At 41.9% G+C, this 26,960-nt stretch overlaps 1 protein-coding gene across 1 annotated transcript in view; it reads left to right on the forward strand.

The window, feature by feature from the left end:
* Positions 1-26,960, forward strand: part of LYRM4 (LYR motif containing 4) — a 112,958-nt gene that overhangs the window by 17,320 nt on the left and 68,678 nt on the right. The window contains exon 3 of the mRNA XM_075826673.1: positions 3,320-3,440. Coding sequence (XP_075682788.1) covers positions 3,320-3,440 — 121 coding nt within the window. The remainder of the gene's footprint in view (positions 1-3,319; positions 3,441-26,960) is intronic.

Genomic DNA, 26,960 nt, shown 5'->3' on the forward strand with positions numbered 1-26,960 from the left:
CACGTTTGCATGCTTCATTCAATTCCCAATTGGTCAATGGGGATTTGGACTAGCCTCCTTGGAAAAATTCTGAGGGGAGTTCCCGCGCTCTCGTGAAAACTCCTCCTGGGATCACGTGACCGCGGTCGCTTCTTAGGCCGGCCCAGGGAGGCTTCTGCCTGCATCCATTAGCTCTTGCTAGGTGGTTGTCCTTACCCCTAGAACAAATACTGGTTACAGGTCATAGATTCCTGCAAACTGTGCTTTCGGTCATTTGACCATCCTCGGGGTGTTTTCAGTGAGTTGTGACAAATGAGGACATTTTTCAGTATTGTCAGACGTGAAAAACGGATGGCGCACTGACGCCATCCAAACTTAAAAAACTGAAGACAATAGAAGGAAACACTGATGCAAAATCAACCGTTTTTGCGGCCCAAACTCCAATGAGTTTAACAACGCTCGTCTGAATAAGCCCTAAGTTATTGAGAACTTTTCTATATTTGTTGTTTACTAGAGCAGCCGCCAAAATGTGAAAAAAAATGTGAAAGGCATGATTTCCTGATGGACCATAAAGAAGATGAGTTGGATTATTCTAAACTGCTGATTTAACTGAAGTGTTATATCAATGGAGATGGGTATTTCATGGGACGCATCTACTTTGACCTATTGGCAGCTTAGCATAGTGATAAATGTAGTTTGATTAGAGGAGAAGGTTACGTCCTTTCGATGCATGGTGCCGCCAAGATAACCATTATTCTCAATAACAAGCGTGATTATTTTCTTTCCTCATTCAACATAACACAAACAAGATACCCTTTATAACATCACCAGTCCTTTTTATATTGAAAGCTAAGCATTTCATCTCTTCCCGGGAACAATAAAACTCATCCTAAGGTACCAGCTGTTTAATGAGTGCACTTCCATATTTAATAAATTCTATTAACAATACACACCCATGTCACATTCTAGGTGAACGGGCCCTAATTAAAAGCACACACCATCTGCTAGTGCATGGCAGCAGGGTGGCACACCACAGCCAGCATGCTCCCTGGGACCGAATATGTATTATGTATGAGTCGTGTCTGGGAAATGTCAATGATCCCATAGAAGACATCCTGGAAGCTGCTTAGCTCCATCTAATGGGCACATCTGTCATTAATCCCCTTTTGCAAACAAATGGAAAAAAAATATTTTCTTGTATGCAATATAACCACACGCGATTAAACATCATTAGACAAAAAAAACTGGTCCCAGAATGTTTTTTGTATTTTTTTGAGTTTCATCTTGGCTGTTTGTTGATACTATTGACTCATATAATTTTATATTTATGCGGTATAAAAAAGAACACCTTGAGTTTCACTACTCTCAAATATTGGTCTCACTGTATTTCTTGATTTCAATTAATAAATGTAATTCTTTGTAGGATGAAAAGTTATACAATTAACCAATCTACTTTGTTTCAATTACTTGTGGTGTTCAAGATCTCTGCTGTCATTCAAACCTTCATTGTTTAGTTCAATGGGATAATAATCTGACCTGATCATGAGATGAGCACAAGGGTGCAAGGTCACCCATAGGACCCCATTGTAAAAAAGTGTACCACGCGGTATACGTTTTTTTTGGTTTTTTTTAACTGTGTGCGTGGAATAGCGCAATATATGGGACCTGCATCTATTAGATATTTATGGCATATCCTAGGAATATGCCAGAAATGTCAAAGATTGCAATACCCCTACGTCATAATAGACTTCAGTAGAGAAAAACATTTTTGTCTAAGGGTGAACATTGACGTACAGGGCGATGTGAATCCGCATGAGTTCTCCGGACAATGCTGGGCCAGACATAAGGGCATATATGATTATAATCGGGGAGCAATGTATTTCTCACGTGTGTGAAATTATTTTGTTGGGATTTTTTAGAAATATTTTTGGTGTTACACTAGGAATATATCATTATTGTGGGAGCTTAAAGAAAAACTGTACTTTCAGAAAACATTTGATATGTCATAGAGACATATTAGAAGAGTTTGACCCCCACCATCGCTGAATTGAATGGATGGAAGCGATAAGCTTTTGGCTGTGATCGGCTTTCCTCGTCAGCTTGAAGGCGGGCTCACATAGAACGTCTATGTGCTCGTCTTCAGCTTAACAAGAAGCGCCGATCACAGCCAAAGGTACAGATTGCTCAGCGGAGTGCTTCTGCCTCTTAGTTTCAGAAATGTTGAGGGTCTCCGTTCCCGGACCCCCACCGATCAAAGCTTATGATATGTTTCTATGGCCTATCAAAAGTTTTCTGAAAGTACAGTTATTGTCACGGTCCAGTCTATTTGTAAGTCCCTGCTTTCATTGCTTATTCTTATGTGAATGAATGAGAGGTTGCAACATGACTCTTCACACAGGAAGGTAGTACTATCTGGGTCTAGATCATTTTCTACTGCACCCTCTAGCTAGGTGGCGATCACCCAAGGGTGCTTTTACACATACAGATTTAATATCCGTAACTGTGCACCTTCATTTTAGATAATAAAGACAATGGGGGAGATTTTCTTAGGATGGCCTTTCATATGCCAGTCTAAAACCAAAATTTCATTGGTGTAAGATTTGCCAATCAATAGCTTATGTGTCGGGATCAGACTCCCTGGACACCCGCCGATCGGACGTTTTGAAAGGGGAGCAGTGCTCGTACGAGCACTGCTTCCCATGCATTTCTAATTGCTCACTGTGAATAGTATCGGCAATTCACAATATTGCAGCCTTCTCCCACTGAAGTGAATAGGAGAGGGCCGCAATACTGTGAATCGCTGCTACATCTGTGTCAAAGGGGAAGCAGTGTTTATACAAGCGCTTCACCACCTTCAAAACAGCTGATCAGCAGGGGGCCCAGGAGTCGGACGTATCCGCTATTGATGGCCTATCCTGAGGATAGGCCATCAATTTTTAGGGACTGGAAAACCCCGTTAAGAGGGCACCCCTTTTAATAAATTGGTGCTTCTTGGCTGTCCTTGTGCCAGAATTTTAAATCTGCTTGTGATATGAGCAGGCTTAGATTTGCGCCACGATTTTTATCAATGTCTGGTGTAAATGGTGGTAAATCTGTCGAACCTATGGTGGCGCCGCACTCTTCCGCTAAATTCCACCCTTCCTTTCTCTCCATTTTTGAAAAGTGGAGAGGGAAGCCTAAAACAGGAAAAAAGCTGTTAATTATTGCAGTGCGCCATCATTTCTGACTTGTCAATTCCATTATTGTGGCGCAAATTCAATAATATATCTCTCTTTCTACATTTGCACTTCATATTTTTTATGCTTGGTCTATATTTAACCATTTATTATGCTATTTCTAGAACATATGCTATCAGAAGAGTAAGAGATGCCTTCAGAGAGAAGAAGAATGTTAATGACTTCCATGAGATACAATCTCTCGTATACCAGGCTAAAGAAAACCTGAAGATCATTCAGCGTCAGGTAAGACTTTTAAACTAATGCTGTTTACATGATGTTTTTGCTCCTTCCTTTTTTTTTCTGATTCTATAAAGAGACCAATGATTTCTATGTAGTAACATTACATGAGCTGAATGATGTTCCACAGGGGCATGGGGAGCGACAATATGTATTACGTTTTTTTATATGTTCTTTTTAATAAGTCCCTGAAAAAAGCTACAGAGGTGTCGTTTGAAGCTCTCGGGCCCCAGTGCTTGTCCTACCACCAACTAATACCATTTTACTGTATAGGATTTATAAACATTACAAAAATCAAGTATCCATTTTTATAGTGTTTACAGCTTGATGTCCCCACACTGCCCACCTATATTACTGACGTTCTCTTGTGTAGCATTGAGGACCCGTGGTCCTCCCAGGAGAAGGGGCTTGTTACCCCTTTAAAGTTGGGAATTTGTGCAATAAGCCATACCAGCAGCTTAAATCTGCTGCTTGTATACATATATTGGATGCCGGTCATTGGACATCTGTAGTGCTAGGTATTTACGGAGCAGAGGATTTGATTATTTATATTCTCTATTAGATAAAAGTTTTTCTAGCATAGCAAAAGACAAACGGACATGAAAATACAGATGGCACTGGGAATGGTAAAGTATATAAAAAGGTACAAATCTGTGCAGTCCAAACTATGAGGTTAAGGTAAGGTTGGGTCAAGCAAAATCATTGCTGAGATCACAAATCAGACATGACAAAGGAACCCGTTATGATAGAATGATTGCAACACACAATATTGAGCACAGCATACCAGACAGAAATATCGTGTGCAATGTTTCTATATGGGAGACGTCGCCGCCATTGGACGCAAAACTGACTCCATAAAAAAACGATGGGATAAGTTTTGTCATCAGTTTCCTGTCATTTTAATACCTCACCGGAGGAAAAAATGGACTAGAGGGCCGGACATATGTGAACGGCTCATAGAGGGGTTCCTCCTAAACATACATATGCCAGATGGAAAGACCCCTTTAACACTGGGCAGACTGCATAAACGGCACCTCCAGCTGCCCAGCTCTTTTTGAGTGAGTTGCAATCGTTTTCGTGCGCAAATAACAGACCGCTCGCTGTTTTGCAGCATTCACATCGATCATTGGCTTATTGATTTATGGCTGTAATATGTGTCTGACATGGGGGGTGCACTTAAATATAGTTTTACTATATGAAGTTCCAGAGGTCCATCATCCTTGGGATCTGCTCCTATGCTCATGATGGTGTGCGGTCTTGAAAAGCTGACGCTTCTGTGCTGATGTTGAGGTCATGGTGCTGATAAAAACACACAGCTGCCATAGATCAACCACTGTGGTGGAGCGGACCAGTTGGCGGACTGGTTTTGTAACATGCCGGACCAGCAGGGTTTACAGAACACCAGATCCTGGGCTAATGACTTTTTTTTGCTGTGACCTATTTATTTGTGCGCTCTTACTCATTTGTATTTACTTCTATTTGTATTTTTTTTGTGTGTATATCTTCATTTTTCTTTAATTATTTGAGTTTTTTTTTTTTTTCCCCCAATCATTATTCACTCCTGTTCTTCTTGTATTAATATTTGTTTATAATCTATTTGCACTTAGCAACAATTTTGAAGAAATGTTTCGAGCTTGTAAATGAATGGAATAAAAATCAGCATGATGGCTCTAGACTGTTTTAAATCAAAGCGGTCAATAGTACAATTGATTAAAGAAAAATAATTGTAGGCATGGGATGCTATGTTTTTGTTTGACTCTGCATGGTGCGCTAGCAACGATTTCTTCTGTTGTATGGCAGTATTAATTAATTGTAGGGGAAATATTAGCGCCACACTGTCAAACTTTGTGGGAGATTTCTGTTGGTTTCAAAGTCATTTATTAAGACAACAATGAGTGGCAGGTCTAAAAATCTGTGTCCTATACAAATCAAACTAGTTCTTCAGAGCCAACAGGCTGGGTATGTACTGAACATCGCTACAGTTTTGACCAAAACATGGAATTAATAAATGTGTTGCATCTTTCTACTGATCGTGCGCCACAATTGTGGCTTAACGACCGCGCCCCACCCATTTCTTAGACGCATAAAATCCAATATATACTTATCGCTCCGCTTCTCTTCTCCCTCTGGTTTCCTCTTCATGCCACGGCTTATTCAAGGTACTGACGCCGCTCAGCGTCAGTACCAATGCGAAGCAGCACTAATGACGAGTGCTGCGTCGCGTAGGCACTGATACTGCCTGTCAGTACGTTGAATAAGCCGTGACATGTAGAAGGAGTCAGAGGGGACCCAGTGGGGGAAAAGAACATGAGCGGTGAGGTGAGTAGATATATATACAGTACTGTGTGCAAAGTAAGGGTATGTGCACACACACTAATTACGTCCGTAATTGACGGACGTATTTCGGCCGCAAGTAGTGGACCGAACACAGTGCAGGGAGCCGGGCTCCTAGCATCATAGTTATGTACGACGCTAGGAGTCCCTGCCTCACCGTGGAACTCCTGTCCCGTACTGAAAACATGATTACAGTACGGGACAGTTGTCCTGCAGAGAGGCAGGGACTCCTAGCATCGTATATAACTATGATGCTAGGAGCCCGGCTCCCTGCACTGTGTTCGGTCCGGTACTTGCAGCCGAAATACGTCCGTCAATTACGGACGTAATTAGTGTGTGTGCACATACCCTTAGAATGCTTTAACTGGTTCAGGAGCGGGCTATTTTGAGCCATTTTTAGCACGCGTTGGTTAAACGGCTGTAGCTTTTTTGTAATTTTTTTTCGGAGACCATGCAGGTTTCTTTTTTTTTTTTTTTTATCATTTTTATACACATCCTTTTTGCTATTTTAGAATTTCTAGGCTTAAAGTTTGAGAATAATAGTAAAAAAATATATGCTTTTTGACATGAGCTAATTTTTTCTGGTAATATAGTTTTACCCTAAAATAGACCTTTTATTTGTGATGGTCATTGTCTACTGTAAATTTTGATATATTATATATCTATTTTAGGGTACATGGGTCAGGGCTAGCATTACAATGATTGGCGGGGGAGAACATATTTTTTTTGGGTGGGTATTTTATGTGTATTTATTATGTTTTTTTGCACTTTTATTTAACTTATTTTTTTTATTATTATGGTCTGTTCCTTAAAGGTCAGAAAATACCTTTTGGGTGACTTTTTTTTACATTTTTCTTGGTTTTACACCTTGTTTTTCCACTGTAACTGGGGCTGCAGAGTTACAGGGGAAATCAGCCCTCTTATAGTGACTTGTCACTAATAGGGCTGTACTGGGTCTAGTTAGACCCAGCAGCAGCCTGCCACTAACGGCATCCTGGCGATCATGTGACCAGTCACATGATCGCCGGGACCAGTAGCGCCGCTGCCTCTATTCTATACACAGCGCTCGTTGAGCAGCGAAAGCTGCTGCTATCTTCTCCACAGGGTCCCCGGCAATCAATGACTGTCGAGCACCCGACATTCAGCTTCCCAATCACTCGGGCAGCCATTTAAAACCTGCGCCGTAAATACACTATAACAAGGGTTTTAAGGCCCCTGACCGCTGGGCGTTTTATAGACAGCTGGCAGTCGGGGACTGGTTAAAAAATTGTTCTTAGTGTTAATGTTAATAGTTGTTTTTTTATCAATTAACAAAATGCAAAGTGAATGAACAGAAGAAAAATCAAAAATCAATATTTGATATGACCACTCTTTGCCTTCAAAACAGCATCAATTCTTCTAGGTACACTTGCACAGTTTTTTAAGGAGGTTGTTCCAAACATTTTCGAGAACTAACTACAGATCTTCTGTGGATGTAGTCTTCTTCAAATCTTTCTATCTCTTCATGTAATCCCAGACAGACTCAATGATGTTGAGATCAGGTCTCTGTGGGGACGATATAATCACTTCAAAGGCACCTTGTTCATCTTTACATGGAAGATCGTTCTTAATGACGTTGACTGTATGTTTAGGGTTGTTGTCCTGCTGCAAAATAAATTTGGAGCCAATCCGATGCCTCCCTAATGTATTGCATGAGGGATAAGTATCTGCCTGTATTTAACAGCATTGAGGACACCATTAATCCTGACCAAATCCCCAACTTTTTGCTGAAATGCAGCCCCAAACTTGCAAGGAACCTCCACCATTCTTCATTGTTGCCTGCAGGCACTCATTATTGTACCTCTCTCCATCCATTCGGCGAGCAAACTGCCTTTTGTTATAGTCAAATATTTACAATTTTGACTCATCAGTCCAGAGCACCTGCTACCATTTTTCTGCACGCCAGTTCCTATGTTTTCATGCATAGTTGAGTCGCTTGGCCTTGTTTCCATGTCGAAGGTATGGCTTTCTGGCCGTAATTCTTCCATGAAGACCACTTCTGGCCAGATATCTTCGAACAGTTGATGGATGTACCTGTGTCCCACTGGTTTCTGCCAGTTTTGAGCTAATGGCACTGCTGGACATCGTCCGATTTCGAAGGGAAATCAGCATGATGAGTCTTTGATCTGCTGCACTAAGTTTCCTTGACCGACCACTGCGTCTATGGTCCTCCACGTTGGCCGTTTCTTTGTGCTTCTTCAAAAGATCTTGAACAACACCTCTTGAAACTCCAATCTGCTTTGAAATCTTTGCCTGGGAGAGACCTTGCTGATGCAGTATAACTACCTTTTGTCTTGTTGCTGTGCTCAGTCTTCCGCAACCTCACATTTGTACACAGCTTGGCTGTTCCTCACCCAGTTTTAAAGGCTAAGTAAACCTTTGAAAGTGATTTATTTATTTATTTAATTATTTTTTATAAAAATTATTTTCGGTGAATTATAGTTCGGTGAATCCTGTACCCGTCAGGTCCACGGGACTGATCGGTTCAGAACCCGTCAGGACCCGCTGACACTGAACCCGGCATGACCTGCTGACACTGAAACTGTCACCGTATACCTCTTTGGTATAATTGGTTAATCCTACACCTAACTATAACCTAAAAAAATCCATGACTATGTGCAAGTGTACCTAGAAGAATTGTTGCTGTTTTGAAGGCAAAGGGTGAAATCTAAATCAAATATAGATTTGATTTAGATTTTTTTTTTTTTTTTTTTTTGATTTTTTTTTTTCAAAATTGTTTTTATTAACATTTTCCAATAAGGGGTACAAAAAGTAGAAAGGGGAGGATGGGGGCTGAGAAATATACAAGACATTGAAAAAGATCAAATAATGGGATAAAACAATAAATAAAAAAGGGGACAAAAAATAAATAAATAAAAATAAAAATATATTAAATAAAATTAAAGAGAAGTAAACAAAAATAGGGGGGGGGAGGGGAACAAAAACATAAGTCATAACCGTTACTATTAAGCTCATTATATCCATAATTCCAATAAGTCAGGTGAGGGGATCTACATATCAAGCAAATGCAGGGTCTCCCCTTCTCGTCGGGTTTTCAACCCCAGTGTGACGATAGCATGGGCATGGAACCAGCCAAATACCCTGTGCCAGTCTCACCGATATGTTATCCAAAAGCTTTCTCCGAGAAGCGAGATCGCCAATAAGCAGATCAGAGGCGTGACCCCCGCAGGCATCATAAGAATCCGAATCCCCGACAACTCATCAACTCGCAGTGAACACACGTTACAATATAGGTGCGTCCCCCATAAGTAGCTGTTCGTTAAACCATATAGTGGAGTCAAAGCAGTGTTTTATTTTCATTTGCACGTTCCGCGGGAGGAGTGAGATAAAGGATTCCCAAGTATTGAAAAATTGCTTGACCTTTTGCTCTTTGTGATTTAGATTTCTATTCATTCACTTTCTATTTTGGTAATTAATTAACTAAAACTATTAACACTTCTATTTTTGAAAGCATTCTGACTTTGCAGCATTTTTCCACAACTGTGTCTGCAGCCTGCTTGAAAGTTGTCTAGGTGTGCCTCTGTTCTTGCTCTATATATTATACTTTTTTTCTTATATGTATTTGAAGTTATTTCAATACCCTTTACGTGCAGTCTGCTACACACTGTGAAACTTCTCCAAAAGACCCCTCATCTACCAGATTGTTTTGTGATGGATTTTCAATTCCTCTTTATGTGTATATTGGCCCTTTTCTTGGAGTGGGCCACCCCTACAAAAGAGAATTTTTTACTGCAATTTTAGGGGGTCATCTCAAAGAGTTTTAGCTGTATTTAAAGGGGTTGTCCGGTTTAGAAAACCACCTTCCATATACCCTATTAGGGAATAGAGGGAGTCCTCATCTCTTGGCCAGGATGGATAGCAGTAATAAAGACAGTCTCTCACTCTGGGGGACCTGTACTGCCCTGCATTACACAGACAACCAAATTATTTCAATGACAACTGTAATACTCCATTTCCCCTGAGGTGAAGCTGCAGAGAAAGTGAACATTTACTGCAAGGTTTCCTCACAAATAACTGATGATTACTGGGGTACTAACCAGGGGGACAGTCTGTGATCTGCTTATTAACAAGGGACCCCTTTTGACATGTAGGGATTGTCCAAAGCCGAGAACCCCTTTGATTAATTTTTGTTACTGTATATATTAAGGAATACCACAAAAAGCAGTTACCTCCAATAAATATATAAAGTGTCTCATAGAGCTACTAATTAAAACTACACTTTTAAAATGTCTTAATTAGGGTTGTCACAATACCAGAATTTGGACTTTGATACCGATACTTTGTGTAGTATTGCGAAACTCGATACCAAAACGAGACTTTGCCAACAATATTATAGAAAAAAAGTTCTTCCATTTTCTGATATGAGGCACAGTGTTATGAATTCTGAACCACCATGTGCCTCACATTAATAGTAATTAAAGAGGCTCTGTCACCACATTATAAGTGGCCTATATTGTACATGATGTGATCGGCGCTGTAATGTAGATTACAGCAGTGTTTTTTATTTAGAAAAACAATCAATTTTTACGGAGTTATGACCAGTATTAGCTTTATGCTAATGAGTTTCTTAATGGACAGCTGGGCGTGTTTTACTTTTTGGCCAAGTGGGCATTGTAGAGAGAAGTGTATGGCGCTCCATTCCTTTACACTGCAGATAGCGATATAGCCATATCGCTATTTGCAGTCACATAAACATACTATAACGCTACTCATGTGTCATGACAATGAATATACATTACCTCCAGCCAGGATGTGACGTGTATTCATTCTCCTGACCACTCCTGTAGCGTCTGTGTTGGTCTATAGGACCCTTATGTGGGATTTAATTTAGGCCTCATGCACACGACCATAGCCATGTGCACGGCCGTGATTTTCAGGTCGGCCGGCTGCGGTCTGTCAGCAGCGAGCCGCATGCAAATCGCGGGACATGCACATGGCCGCGGCCATTTATTTTCAATGAGCCCGGACCGCAGAAGACGGCCATAATAAGACCGGTCCGTTCTTTCTGCGGTGCGGGCTCCCGGGCCATGCACGGACCGTAAAAACTACGGTCGTGTGCATGGCCCCATAGAAATGAATGGGGCTGCAATTCTCCCGTGGATTTTCGGGGGAATTGCGGCCGCAAAAGCACGTTCGTGTGCATGGGGCCTTACTGTTCTTGGCAGGGACCCTCTGCTATCTCTGTCTACCCCTTGGGAGGCGTATGCTGGTCTTTCAGAGCCTCCTGATCTTCCGTTTTTTACAGATGGAAACTCTTGTTGCACATTATTCGTGCAATGCAGGCCTGATGTACAATGCTATTAATCTATGTATTAAATAGCATTATCTGAAATTGGACAGTTTGATAAAGATCTTGGCGTTCTGTAATAATAATTGAACAGAGTTAGTACAGAAATACATTCTCGATTGATACCATGATTGATGGCGTACCTGTGACTTTTTTTTGTTGCAGACAAATTGAAGTGCTTTCCTATAATGCCGTGAGTAATCACAGCAGGAGTGACAGCAGAATATTAAGAGCACATCGGAAAAGGCATTTGTGAGGACTATTGCTTGTACCATCAGCTAGAAATTGTGCAGCTGCAACATAAGTGGTGTTGGGCAGCATGAAAGGGTTAAAAAGTTTTAGCTAGTGATACACTGCAGCGATAGAGTACATGGTACAAACAATGGGAATTTTGCTCTTATTTTGGTAGGTTCCATATTAAATAATGAACATTGCATGTATGAAATTTGGTTGGCCCATGGGTGAGAATAATAACTGTTAGCCATATAGTAAAAAGACCGCAGCACTCCAGACTTTAGCGTTCCAAAAAGGGTGTTTATTCACCGTCACAATGTTGTTGTTAATACTGATGGTATTCACCTTGTATTTTATATGCGCGTATACTGAATATGCACCTTATGTATTTAATTGGAATGATTACTCGTTTGCATATGTAACACTATAAGGGGTAATTCACACTGCTTTTTTTGTCGCTCATTTTGATGCAGAAACTGCGTTGGAATCAGCGCCAAGTAACGCCCCCCATTTATTTCAATGGGAAACAGAGGTCTGTTTTTTTTTTCCTCAGGTGGCTTTTGGCCGTTTGCGGGGGAAAAAAAAGCAGCATGCTCTTTCTTTGAGCAGTTTCTGCCGCTGACCTTCCATTGAAACCAATGGGAGGCAGAAAAAAACCTGTGGCGCTCGTTTGGAGCATTTTTAGCCACGTTTTTTTACCACTGTTTTGGCATTAGATTCATACGTCACAAAAAAATGTGCCAAAAAAAACAACTTTTAAAAACCTTGCCATTAAAATTCCTGAAGGAATTTTGAGACAGATATTTTTTTTCTGCCAGACAAAATGCTGTGTGCCTAAATCCTTGACTCTTGCATGATGGGATTGCTTGACAAAGACCTCATAAAGGGGGTCTGCCCTAACCAGCGATGTGAGTACACACTTCTTGGCTGAGCTCCGGCTGTCTAGACTCCTTAACGGTATCCTGGAACCTCCTATCCACTTAATTTTACTACACAAGTGTGGAGATCCTACCAGCCTTGACCCTCCTTTCCACTGATGGAAATGGTTAAAATCGGACCATCCCAGTCATCACTGGCACTGGAGCGGTTTGCGCGCAAATCTATCAAACATGGTGCCGGCGCCTCGTTTCATACCTCGGCGGCTGCTTTATCAGAACAAACCTTGCCTGCAGAGGCTGAACCAGAGCTTTTCAGCGGTGGAGGATCAGCTACCTCCTATAACAGCCAAAATAGATTCCCTGACTGCAGCGGCCTGGCAATTCAAAGTGGACTGCTTGGAGAATCGACTGCACCGCAATAATGTTAGGATAATTGGGCTACTTGAACTTGTAGAGGGTCGGCGCCCGGAAAAATTTGCTGAAAGTTGGCTACAGGAAATATTTGGCGAAACAGCTGTGTCACCTGCCCTTGTGGTCGAGCGGGTTTATCGGGTCCCCACGAGACCCCTACCTCCTGGAGCTTCACAGTGACTATTTCTCATGTGCCTCCTCAACTGCCGCAACCGAGTCCACATCCTTACATTGGCGAGAGAGAAAGGTCCCATTATAGTTGGTGGATGCGGGGTCTCCTTTCCCGACTTCTCAGTCGACCTCCAAAAGAAAAGAACTACATTCATTGCTGTAAAGAAACGTCTCCATGCACAGAAGATATCCTACACCATGGCTTTCCCTGCTTGACTTCGGGTCATGTGGGAGGATGGGGTCCAATTCTTCGAGAATCCTGTAGATTCTTCGAACTGGCTGGACGGACGCCAGCGCGCTCCAAGACGTAGAGACCGAGAGATAGAATGAAGAGTTAATCTGCCTCCCATCTTTCTCCACGCTGCAGTAGCCCTCACTATTACCTCTGGCTACTCCCCAGGTGAACTTACTGTTGCCGACATGTATCCAGACCTTAGTGGAGGACCTTAACCTACAGGTGACACCTGGGCTCTCGGCCTACAGCTCCTTGGATGCTAGATAGTGTAACCCAATATTTGCTTGTTCGGGATCCAAGCTTACCATGTTGGGGTATAGTGTAGGTGGGGAGGGTGAGGGAGCATGGGGGGTGGGAAACGGGAACAGGACATGTTGGCCTTTGTCTTTTTGGGCCTTATTTGACAATCATTTTGTTACCATTTACAGTTTTGTGTCCACCGGGCACACTATTAGGGTTGATGTGAGGGGTAACTTGTTCTATTTTTTATACTTGTATTCTTGACCGGTTTTGCTTTCCTAACTTATATGCATATGTGTGTGACACGAGGCATCCACCCTGGTATATTTTCCTGCTTAGTCCCTATATCTCTCAGTGGATATGGCTAATGTGATGTTAATGTTTAATATGGAACGTTAGGGGCATGAATGACCTGCTGAAGAGTCTGTTATTTTCCTTTATTCAGAATTACAACCCTGATATAGTTTTCCTCCTGGAAACGCATCTTCTGCCTGAGCAATAAACTGCCCTCAAACGCAGATGGGTGGGATGGATGCACCATGCATCGCACTCAAGATATTCCAGGGGAGTATCCGTTCTAGTTCGTAGGAGTTTGAGATTTGCAGTGGAGGAGGTGAGGGTGGATCCTGAGGGTTCCTTTATATTCTTAGCATGCATGATTGATGACTGTAAACTTTTACTTATGTTCATTTACAATCCACCCCATGCGGATACTGGAATCCTGAAGCAAGCTTTCCTTTTTTTTCTAAACCGTCCTGATTATCTGGTTGTTTGCGCCGGGGATTTTACTTCACTTATGAACCTCTCCCTTGACCGCCTCTCTCGCTCTCCGGCTCCAATTTCCCACTCGGGTCCTAACCCCCTGAGCCAGTGGATCAAGTGTGCTAGCTTGGTTGATGCTTGGCGCAATTTGAATCCCTCCACTAGGTGTTATAGGAGGTAGAATAAAAAAAAAAAAATATATATATATATATATATATATATATATATATATATATATATATATATATATATAGATTTTTTTTTTTTTTGGGACTATTTCCCCAACTCTGTCGATTTTGTAAATAAGGTATATGCAAATGATTGTGGCAATCGTTCCATGTGAGGCAGGAGGTAAATGCTGTATGTTTATATATATATATATATATATATATATATATATATATATATATATATATATATATTCTACCGCCTATCAGACCTAATTTAACACTGTGTCTGTGTGGCTCCCTGATGGAATCCTAGCCGCAGTCTCCTACTCTGACAAGCGCAAGAGGGTGTTGTGCATATTTCTTATCCCCAAGCCCCTATTTGCTTTTCTTTTGTGATGATGCACTATGTGCGCCGGGCATTCTCCTCTCTTTCTTCGTTCCCTCATACTCTCTAGATATCAACCAGGTGTTGCACATACTACTCGCCTACCCATGCTTCGCTATCTAGAGTTGATAATGCCTTCCTCTCCACTCCGGCTATACTGCACCTTTCTGATATTCAACTACTCCCCCGGGGTATCTCAGATTATTCATTGTCCCCAGATACTATCCCTACATTGATCCCCTCCTATCTCACCCCCACCATGGTGCATACTTCCTTTCTGGCTCTTGCAATTTCCTGAACCAGATAGGATTCGCGATCAATTGACAATTTTTTTTGCCTCTAACCGTGATTCGACGTTCTCCCCTGCCACTTGGGATGTGGCTAAAGCTTATTTGAGAAGATGCCTCAAGTCCTCTGTCTCGTTTGTTAAAAAAAACACTAGTGCTACTGAAGATGATCTAAGTAAAGCGGTGGGTAGAGCAGAGGCGCATTACATCTCTGACCCTACAGAGTCCAATTTTGTCATCTTGCGCTCCCTGCAGAGATCATTTACTCCACAGGATAGGTGATACATTTATGATTGCTGAGTGCCCCACCACTAGGAACCCCACCGATCCCCAGTTCCTCCTCACTGCACGATCGCATTGAGGAGGAATTTGAATGCAGCGGCGGTCACACGTGTGCGCTGCAGCTCCGTTCAAAGTCTATGGAAACAACAGAAACAGCCGGGGGCTGTACTTGAATTACTAGAGTATACACGGTAACTTATTTTGTTTTGCTTATATAGCACCAACGTATTCCATAGCGCTGTACAGAAATGTCCACCATTATATTAGTTCCTGTCCCTAATGGAGCTCGTAAGCTATTTACGTATCTCAGAAACACACACTGGGGTAAATTTTATAGGAAGTCTATGAACCTATCAATATGTTTTAATGGTCTGGGAGGAAGCCCACGCAAGCATGGGGAGAAAATAGCTTACATACAGATGTTGGTATGATTTGAACTCAGGACCCCAGTGCTGTTACAGTGCTAACGGTTAGCCACCAGGCTGCCCCAATAATTTATTAACATAAAATATTTTTTTTAAATGTAAACTAGGTTAGGTTTACAGTTATGTTAAAAAACAAAACACAAACTAAAGACAAGTTTTTATTTGTTTTGTTGTGATCAGAAATACAAAAACGGTGATCCACACAAATGCAGACTAAAACTCACTGCTGTAATTGTATTCAGTGCCACAATGACAGGGCTGACCAAGCAGTGGAGATAACCCAGGCAACCAACAAAATTTTAAAAGCAGCTATTGAGATGAATAGAAAGAAAAGACAAAGTGGGAGATTTATTGAGACTGGCGTTTCATACTCCAGTTTTAATAAACAGTTTGCTGGAGTAAGATGCGACACATTTATTAAGAAGTGAGCGTGTCGCTTTTTTCGGCTGACCATGCACCTCAACTGTGATGTAACAATTACAGTCGCATGGAGTGTGAGACTGGGTGGGCCCCATCCCCCTTGGTTCCCCTGTTTGGACATAAAATAAAAAATTGCTGTGGATGTGGCTTCAGAAACCCCCAGTGATCAGCTGTGATTGCCAAGAGATGCTGTGGCCAGCCATCAAAATTCCCCTGCAGCGCTATGTAGTATTACTTTCAAATGAATGGCCGATTCCCCCACTTTTTCTCGCTAGTGCCGTGTGAAATATCTTCAAATTGCCTACCACTGTGCAGCGTCATTTTATGAGCGCCCCAAACCCCAATAGTGATCCTGCCACACACATTATACCCCACTTCCACCAAACAAACACACCTCCTGCCACTGACCACTTTGTCAACCCAACCCAAGTGTGAAACTGGTCACAGACATTTTTATTCTCCCCCCACCCCAATAGTGTACCTCGTCACAGCCCTTTGTTCCCCCCCATCAAACCTGCCACAGCTCTCACCCACCAGCCAACCCAATAATGTACCTACTCTGTTGCTGCCACCTTCGTTTCTCTGCTGTAGACGCTCCTCCGCCTCCTTGTGTTACTAAAAGCCGTGGGCCTAAAGTCATCATAATAATGTCTGGCAGCGGCTTTCGATCTTCAAAAATGGCACCGGCTTTCCCCTTAGAAGCGAGCTTCTATGCAGTGTTACTGTGATCTGCGCATGCCACAGAGCACGTGCAGTTCACAGCTAGAACGGCGCCAGCATAGTAGATAGGGTCGGCTCCCATCCTTACTTTCCTAGGCCCTGTATGTAAAAGTATTTTTTAAAAAAAACATATTAGGGGACATAATAAATTACTTATTTTATAATATTTATATATGTAAAAATAAATCTAATATAAAAACAAAATCATTGTCGTATGGATACGTCATGGAAAGCTAGTGCTTCCCGCATTTTACCGTATCCATACGACAAATAGTGCACACCGGCTCAGAAGCTGAGTCGGTGCCACCATCCCCGGGATTGGCTGTATGTTGCAGCTGACACCCTGGAGTAATGGCGAGGACCGAAGTTTGCTCGATCGCTGCATTTAAGGGGATTGCAGCTCATCGGCACCCCAAGCAATGAAATTGCAGAGTTACCGGTGTCTTTAATGGCAACCGGAGGCATAACACTAGCCTCCCGGAATGTCTAGTACGGGGGCCTAAATGGCTTCAGTAGCCACCGGCAAGATGGCGCCGGCTCAGGAGCCGAGTCGGCGTCATCAGCGGTGGATGTCAGCTGTATGTTACAGCTGACATCCACCTGTAACTGCAGGAACCGGAGCCATTAACTCCTTAGATGCAGCAATCGGAAGCGATCGCTGCATCTTAGAGGTTGGTAGCAGATCGGCAATCGCAGGGCTGCCAACTGCTGCTATGGCAACAGGAGAGCTAACAATGGCCTCCTGCTCTGCCATTACGGAAGCCGATTAGGCCTCGTCCGGAGGCGAAGCCTAATCGGCTTTCTGTCAGTGAATGATTGACGGATCTAAAACATCGCACAACATAGGCATCTGACAGTTGGACCTTCAAGTCCCCTAGTGGGACTAAACAAATGTGTAAAAAAAAAAAGTGTAATAAAAGTTTCAAGTAATAAAATAAAACACAATCGGCCTTTTTCCCTTATCAAGTCCTTTATTATTGAAAAAATAATAATAAACCATACATATTTGGTATCACCGTGTCCGTAATGGCCTGAACTATAAAAAATATGATGTTATTCCACGCGGTGAACGGCGTAAAATAAAATGTAAAAAACAATGCCAGAATTTCTGGTTTTTGGTCACTTTGCCCTACAAAAATTGGAATAAAAGGTGATCAAAAAGTCGCATGTATCCAAAAATGCTACCTATAAATACTATAGCAAAAAACAACCCCTCATACAGCTCTGTCGACAAAAAATTAAAAAGTAGAAAGAAGGAAAAGCCTGGCACTGTTGAACCAGTATAAATTTTTTATTGGAGTATTTCAATGGCTTTTTTCTAATGGATTTCCGCAGTTAAGTTGCCCCGGAGGTGCTCATCGACAAGTGCAGCACAAACCAACTTGATATAAACAGATAGAAAGTATCGAGGCACTCACCGGACTTGCAACAAATTTCTTTATTCAAAGATCTTGGTTCTCACAACATAGCGACAGAAAAAATACATTCTTTTTGCAAAAGTAATTTTATTGTGCAAAAAGTTGTAAAACATAAAAAAGTGCTATAAATTTGGTATCGCCGGAATCGTACTGACCCGCAGAATAAAGTTAACATGTAATTTATAATGCATGGTGAACACTGTATACAAAAAACTATATCAGAATTGGTGTTTTTGGTCATCTTGCCTCCCAAAAAATAGGATAAAAAATGATCAAAACGTCGCACGTACCCCAAAATGGTACCAATAATAATTACAGCTCATCCCGCAAAAAAGCAGCCCTCATGCCACTACGTCTATGAAAAAATAAAATTAGTTAATGCTCCTGTAAGTAGGAAATAAAAAATATGCAGTTGTGCAGGCCCGGCAAAATTCCCCAAACTGCAAAGGTGCGGAGTGTGGATCAAAAGGGGTAGAAGTAAGGACACCATTTATCAGTGCGACACCGGCCTGTGCAGAAAGGATTGCTTCACAGCGTAACACACATCTATGGATCATTTTATTGTTTGTTTTTGTTTTTTACCCCATTATACCACCTGACTATGCCCCTGATGTTCTATGCCCAGCTTACATATGCCCCCAAATTATGAACTGAAATACCAGTAAAACTCCAAACAAAATTACTACCAAGCAAAATCCACCCGCCAAATGGCGCTGCCTCCCTTTTAAGCCCTACAGTGTGCCCAAACAACTGTTTACTTCCACATATATGGCATTGCCATACTCGGGAGAAAACTTTTAACAATTTTTGGGGTGTTTGTCTCCAGTGGCAAAAGCTGGGCACGACATATTTGCCACTGAATTGGCATATCTAGGGAAAAATTCACATTTTTACTTTGCACCATCTGCAGCGCAATCCTTTATGGAAAAGACCTGTGGGGTGAAGATGCTCACTACACCCCTTAATAAATGCCTTGAGGGGTGTAGTTTCCAAAATAGGGTCACTTCTCATGTGTTTCTTTTATTATTTCACATCAGAGCCTCTGCAATGGTGAACCAATACTTTGTAAATCGCCAAATTAGGTCTCAATTTCGCATGATACTCTTTCACTCCTGAGCCTGGTCGAATGTCCAGGCAAAAGATTAGGACCAAATGTAGGGTGTTTATAAAACCTGGAATCACAGCATAATAATTAGAGAGCTGTCTTATTATGGTGGCACAAGCTGGGCACCACATATTGGTATATCTGTGGAAAAAATCTAATTTTCACTCTGCAACATTGAGTGCACACTAATTTATGCAAAACACCTGCTCATGCTCACTACACCCCTAGGTGAATACCTTGAGGGGTGTAGTTTCCAAAATGGGGTCCCTTCTGGGGGTTTCCATTGTTTTGGTGCCACAGGGGCTTTGCAAATGCGACATAGCGCCCAGAAACCAATCCAGCAAAGTCTGCACTCCAAAAGCCAAATGGCGCTCCTTCCCTTCTGAGCCCTACTGCGTGCCCAAACAGCAGTTTATGACCACAAATGGGGTATTGCCATACTAAGGAGAAATTGCTTTACAAATGTTGGGGTTCTTTTTTTTCCCTTGAGAAAAGGAAAAATTTGAGCTAAAACTACGTCTTATTGAAGAAAAAGGATTGTTTTTATTTTCACTGCCCAATTCTAATAAAATCTATAAAACACCTGTGGGGTCAAAATGCTCACTTCACCCCTAGATGAATTCCTAAAGGGGTGTAGTTTCCTAAATGGAGTAACTTTTGGGGCATTTTGCACTGTTTTGGTCCTTCAGGGGCTTTGCAAATGCAATATGGCCTCCGAAAACCATTCCTTCTAAATTTGAGCTCCAAAAGCCAACTGCCGCTTTTTCCCTCCTGCTGTGTGTCCAAACAGCTGTGTATGACCACATGTGGGGTATTGTTTTACTCGGTAGAAATTGCTTTACAAATGTTGTGGTGCTTTTTCTCCTTTAGTCCTTGTGGAAATGCGAAAAAATGAGCTAAACCTACATTTTCTTTTAAAAAAAATTAGTTTTTCATTTTCACGGCCTACTTCTAATAATTTATGCAAAACATCTGTGGGGTCAAAATGCTCACTATACCCCTAGATAATTTTCTCAAGGGGTGTAGTTTCCAAAATGGGGTCACTTTTGGGGGTTTCCACAGTTTTGTCCCCTCAGTGGCTTTGCAAAAAACATGCCCTCCGCAAACCATTCCTGCTAAATTTGAGCTTCAAAAGCCAAATGGCGCTCTTTCACTTCTAAGCTCTGCTGTGTGTCCAAACAGTCGTTTATGATGGGGTATTGTTTTACTCGGGAGAAATTGCAATACAAATCTTGTGGTGCTTTTTCTCCTTTAGTCCTCGTGGAAATGAGAAAAAAATTGTGCTAAGGCCCCATGCACACGACCGTATTTTTTCCCTCCCGTAAATACGGGTCCTTTGTCAGACGTTTTTAACCGGTGTTTATGGACCCGTGCCCATAAATATGGGTCTGTTGTCATCCGTATTCCACCCGTATTTACGTACTTAAAAGGGTCACATGATCGCTCAGACGCCATTTTCTCTGCTTCTCTTTATTCAAAAATTGAAATCCCCTGAAGGCGCCTAGCAACGCTCCTGTAATTACGGGTGCACACACGCAGCCACCCGTAATTACGGCCTGAAATAGGACATATAAAAATTTTTTATACGGCCCGGGCACCTTCCCGTACGCAAACGGGACGGTACCCGTGCCCAATAGAAGTCTATGGGCCCGTAATTATGGGCGTTTTTACGGTCGTGTGCATGGGGCTTAAACCAACATTTTCTTTGAAAAAATTTAGATTTTAATTTTCACGGCCTACTTCCAATAATCTCTGCAATAAACCTTTGGGGTCAAAATGCTCACTATACCCCTAGATAGTTTCCTTGAGGGGTCTAGTCTCCCAAATGGGGTTACTTTTGGGTAATTTCCACTGTTTTGTCACCGCTAGAGCCATTCAAACCTGACATGGGGCCTGAAATATATTCTAATAAAAAGGAGGCCTAAAATCCACTAGGTACTACTTTGCTTCATTCCATAAGCACACTAGGGCCACATGTGGGATATTTCCTAAAACTGCAGAACCTTGGCAATAAATATCAAGTTGCGTTTCTCTGGTAATACTTCTGTGTTACAAAAAAAATGAATTTCTGCAAAAAAAATTAAATTTGTAAATTTCACCTCTACTTTGCTTTAATTCCTGTGAAACATCTAAAGGGTTAAGAAACTTTCTAAATGCTGTTTTGTATACTTTGAGGGGTGAAGTTTTTAAAATGGGGTGACTTATTGGGGGTTTCTAATATATAGGCCCTTAAAGCCACTTCACAACTGAACTGGCCCCTGTAAAAACAGCCTTTTGAAATTTTCTTGAAAATGTGATAAATTGCTGCTTAAGTTCTTAGCCTTGTAACGTCCTAGAAAAATAAAAGGATGTTCAAAAAACGATGCCAATCTAAAGTAGACATATGGGAAATGTTAATTAGCAACAATTTTTGTGTGGTATTACTATCGGTCTTACAAGCAGATCCATTTAAATTTAGAAAAATCCAAATTCTTAAAATTTGGTGTTTTCACAATTAAATACTAAATGTATCGAGCAAATTTTGTCAGTAACATGAAGTCCAATGTGTCACGAGAAAACAGTCTCAGAATTACTTAGATAGGTAAAAGCATTCCGAAGATATTACCACATAAAGTGAAACACACAGATTTCTTTCAGGAATGTCAAAAGTGGGAAAGGGTTAAGCAATGACTTTTTTTTTCTGGCCACTGATTCTTAATGCCCTACTCTGTAAAGCGTACAGCTAATAGTGGATCTTTGGAACTCCTTCAGTGTTAAAGGTTGATGTCTTTGTTGAATCTCGTATTAATGTCCTCCTTGTCCGGTCTGTGTGTTTTGGTAGGCGGACTTCTCTTGTCAGGTTTATAGTTGTGCCATATTATTTTCATTTTGTTATAATGGATTTAATTGTGATCCGTGTGATGATCAAAGTTTAGGATAATTTTTATAACCCAACCCTGATCTACACTGCCACGGTATGTGGACCCACTAGGCCGCACCGCTGTAGCGGGGGAGGCAACTGTCCAAACAGAGCACCCAATAAATACAAAGTCCAGCACAAGGGTACCTGAATAGTCCAGACAGTGGCAGAGGCTTTAGCACAGATGGGGCTGGATGTGGCAGGCTGCGCCAGACGTGGCGGACCACAGTAGGTGCGGCAGGTTGCGCCAGACGTGGTGGATGGCAGTAGGTGCAGCAGGACACGATTCCAACACTAGACAGGCTCAGGAACAAAGCATGGCAACACTGGGAACAGGATAAGACTGAGGGACCATTTTCAAAGACTAACATGGGAATTACTAGCAACGCTCAAGCAGGGAGTGAAGGGGCAGGGCCCCTTAAATAGTCCAGAGTGATTGGGGATAATTTAAAATATAATTCATGAGCAGAGCGGAAAGGAGTGCTGGCGTCTCCTAGGAAGGAGATGCTGGCCAGCACTCACAGATCCATGGCCGTGGCTGCCGAGGGGTGAGTAGCAACAGTGGTCTGTGGCCATGGACGTATACTTCTCCACAACTTTGACTTTGACCTGTTTGGAGAGCTCCTTGGTCTTTATGTTGCGTGCCTATTGGTGTTGTAGACTCATGGAGTCTTTCAGAACAGGTGTTTTTATACTGACCTCATGTGACAGATCATGTGATACTTTGGTGGCACACGGGGACCTTATTCAAATAATTATGTGACTTCTGAAGTGTGAAGTTTGTTTGACCAGACCCCATTTAGGAGCTTCATAGCAAAGGGAGTGAAAACTTATGTTCTCACAACTTTTTAGTTTTTTTTGTTTTTGTTTTTTTTTTAAATTTCACTGTAACATTTTGGACTATTTTGTCAGGTCCATTACATAAAATCTCATTTAAAGTACATTTTAATTCCAGACTGTAATGCATCAAAATAGGAAAAACACTAAGGCCTCATGCACACATCCTTCACCGTTTTCACATCCGTTTAAAACTGATCCGTGTGTCCGTTGTGACATCCATGTGGTTTCCGTTGTCACTCCGCATTCGTTCCGTTTTAAACGGATGCTGTGCTTCTGTTTGTCTTCCGTTTTAAACGTTCAGTTAAAACCCATCTTGTGTGTCTAATGCAGGGAACTTTGGCTCGCCCTGCCATTGCTTAGCAACGGATCCGTGAAAAACAGACGGCACACAGATTTTTTTGACAGACCATTAGACTTCAATGGGCCCCACGGTCACTGAACGATGGACAAAAGTAGGACATGCACTACTTTTCGGGAAACGGACCAACGGAAACTTGAAAACAACTGAAGTGTGCATGGCTCAATAGAAATTAATGTGTCCGGGTGCTATCCATTAAAAAAACGGATAGCACCCTGAAGAAAATAACTGAAGTGGGCATGAGGCCTAAGGGGGCTGAATACCTTCGCAAGGCACTGTATATTCCCTACTATTCAAAAGTCAACATATGCTTGGGATTTTTACATGGATTTCCTCGCTGAAATCCACATTCTATTGGTTTTTTTAATGTGGAAATCTGTGTATCAGTGCAGATGTTGCTGAAATTTTGAGTGCAGATTTAAAATTTGTCAAAAAGTGATCACTTATTGATATGGAAATTTTCGGTGGATTAGCCACACATCAAACTGCACATCCTCAGCAGAAATCCGATATAAGCCTCGGATTTTTTCCTTGGATCAGGCAAAAATACGTGCCGGATTTGTCTATGGCTAATCTGACATGTCTGAACATAGCCTTACTTAAAAAATGATTTCTGTAAAGAAAAGCACTATTTTTAGTTTGCTATCAAGGTACTTGAGTATTTATATGTATTTATGTACGTATATAAATAAAAATGTATGCGTTGTTTGTATGAGTAATTTATTCTTCAGAGAATCTTTGTAGTGTACTTCAGGTCTTTCTTCTCAGAGGCTTAATGAGCTTTCCTAAAGACATTCATTGTATTTTATCACCTGGTGAACGCTCCTAAACACTGCAGGCATTGTTGAAATTTATGGAGCACAAAGTAGAAGCTTTGTCGGTTCCTTCTTTTGGCTCATTTATTTGCCCTCTTATTTGTAGCCTCATTAAGACACCTTAAGATAATGTCAAATACTCGGAGAGCTTTAAGCACTTTCAAAGATATGCAGCCAATATGATAAGTAAAAACAAACTGAAAATGAAGTGACTGTAGCAGTAAGGTAATGAAGATATAGTACCGTGGATTATACATCTAATTCTATTCAAAGAATCAAAGCAGGAGCTCTGCTACAAAAGTTATTTTTTCGTTTTATAACCTCTCCAAACAATGTGAGCCTTAGCACAAAAGTTTGACATAAGGCTCTCTTTATATTTTCGTTGGAGCCTCCTTTGCCAATTCCGTCTCATAGACGTGTCCGAAATTGGGATAGATGGGGGACCGAGTGCTGAAACCCCCCCCCCCTATCTCTATAAGGTGCTCCTTCTGTTCCCGGGGGCTTTTCTTGGCTCTCCTCTGAAAGCCGTATATGGAAATATGCTATATATGGTGGGATTTGCTCACAACTTACCTATTGTAGTAGAGATAAGTGTTGACCCTCTTAAACTGCAGAAAGTACCTTTTTCAAAACTGCTGGCATTAGGTAGAGACAGATTTACGAAGACTGGCATTTCATATGCCAGTCTTAGCTCTTCATACCGCTGGAGTAAGATACGACTCCTTTATTCTGAGGCACCCACCTCTTAATACAATTGTCGCATTTTTCCACTGGCCATACGCCAACCAATTCTGCCCCCCCTATCGGAGATAAGATGAATAATAAAAATGGTCACCTCAGCGCTTTTCTCCTCCGTGTCCCCTCACCATACTGTGGCTCATACAAGGTTGTGATGCCAAGTGGCTGCCCGGCATCAGTGTGTTTTATGAGTACAGCATGCATAGGGGTCCCAGAGGAGAGAAGTGAAGAGGAACGCTGAGAATATAATTGATTTATTTTGTCTGATGGGGGATAGTCCAATCCAGCGGCCGGCATGTGCCTCTACCTTGCTACGCCCCACAGAGTGAAATCTAGTTTTGAGCTGGTGTAGATTTCCACTGTAAATTCTAAAATGTGTTGGGCTGTAATGGCACCGCCCCGTTTGTTACGTTACACTCATTTTCACAAAAAAAAGCGAGGGTGGCGTAAAAAAATCGAAACACAAAACTAGCGCAGAAATGTTGATATATTCCCCTCTTAGTATTTCTTTAGTGTTTTAAATAATCTTGCAGTTTTACAATTTATTAAAGTACTAGCAGAGTTACCCGGCTTTGCACGGGTCTATTTGTCGTGTATGTTGTTAAAAACGTTGTTGGCGGTGACGCATCTTGGAGACGGGCTTGGTTCTGCTGGAGAGTCTCTGCTGCTCGTTCGTCCCGCAGTCGTGCCTCAGTCTGCTGGTGCGTTTCAGCAGCTTGCTGTTGGCTGTGATGCATCTTGTTAGCCTGGAGACGGGCTTGGGTCTATTGAGAGGTTTCAGCAGCTCAGGCAGCAGCCATGCGCTTTGCTGCAGGAGTTTTTCGTCTAAGTGCAGGGTCCTTTTTAGAGGCATGACTGGTCTGAAACGGGTTCAATTTATGAGAGCGCTGAAATCCAGTATAGGTACAGTGTAGTGTAGGTACAGTCCGTTCACGGCGAGTAAGGAAAAATGACTGGGTTGTTGTGGGATCCTGGTATAAAACTGCGTATGTCAGTGAGGCTAAGAATGAAGAACCTGCGAGCTTCTACTGGCTAATACAGGTCATCTGATGTGATATGGAGGAGGACCATTGTTGTTGAAGCCAGTGTTGCTATATTTGCTTTTGTATTGCAATTTTTTTGTGAAGATGTCGAGAATGCTGCATTACCACACACAATCTGTGGACAGGTTTGAACAAAAGCTGCCATGCTATTATAATCTTGAAACTCTTTAACTGCTACAGTATAATTTCTAGGCATTTAAAGAAACAGCTTTGTATAGTAGGCCTAGATTCAGAAGTGATCATCTGTTTGCTCTATGGCAGGAATTAGAGGTACACGAATTCACAATGGTGCAAGTTCCTCAGTTACACTAAAAATACATTATTAAATAGATCTCTTAGACCTGATGAAGCTGGTGTTCTGTACTTAAAATTCTGTGTACAAATGGCTGTATAAGCCTTTCTCAAAGTTTTCCTGCCTGATATTAAAATAAGCATTTTATAAGACCAAGTCTATGCAGGATGGAATCTCAATCTCCTCCAACCTAGAGCTGACGAGCTCCTATCCGTGTCCGTCCTCCCCTGCACCATATGAAATCTCACACATGCTCAATACAAGCTGCAGTCTCCCTGGCTCTGTAGTAAAAGAAAGCATCAGATGGAATTAGAAGTTGTAATTTCACGACCAGTGGCGTAGCTATAGGGGTCGCAGTTGCGACCGGGCCCCTAAGCCTGGGGGGCCCATGGGCCCCTGTTGCCATACAGCATGCTTCCTAAATAAATCTGTGTCGTGAAGCCGGCACTTCCTGGTTACGGTCACATGGTACACCATGTGACCGTGTTGTCACGTGACACATCTTCCAGACAGTCCAGTGGAAGAGTCGGTGCGGAGGACTCCAGGTAAGCTGCAGTCTGTAATGTATTGTGTTGTGTTGTGATGCCTTGTAATGTATTGTGCTGTTTGCGGTGGAGAGGGGGGGCCCGTTGAATTACAGCCCCCCCCTACTCTCTCCACCGCAAACTGCACAATACAATACAACACAATACAGTATAGTAACACATGACTGTATGA

This window comes from Rhinoderma darwinii, chromosome 5, assembly GCF_050947455.1.
Source record: "Rhinoderma darwinii isolate aRhiDar2 chromosome 5, aRhiDar2.hap1, whole genome shotgun sequence".
Lineage (NCBI taxonomy): Eukaryota > Metazoa > Chordata > Amphibia > Anura > Rhinodermatidae > Rhinoderma > Rhinoderma darwinii.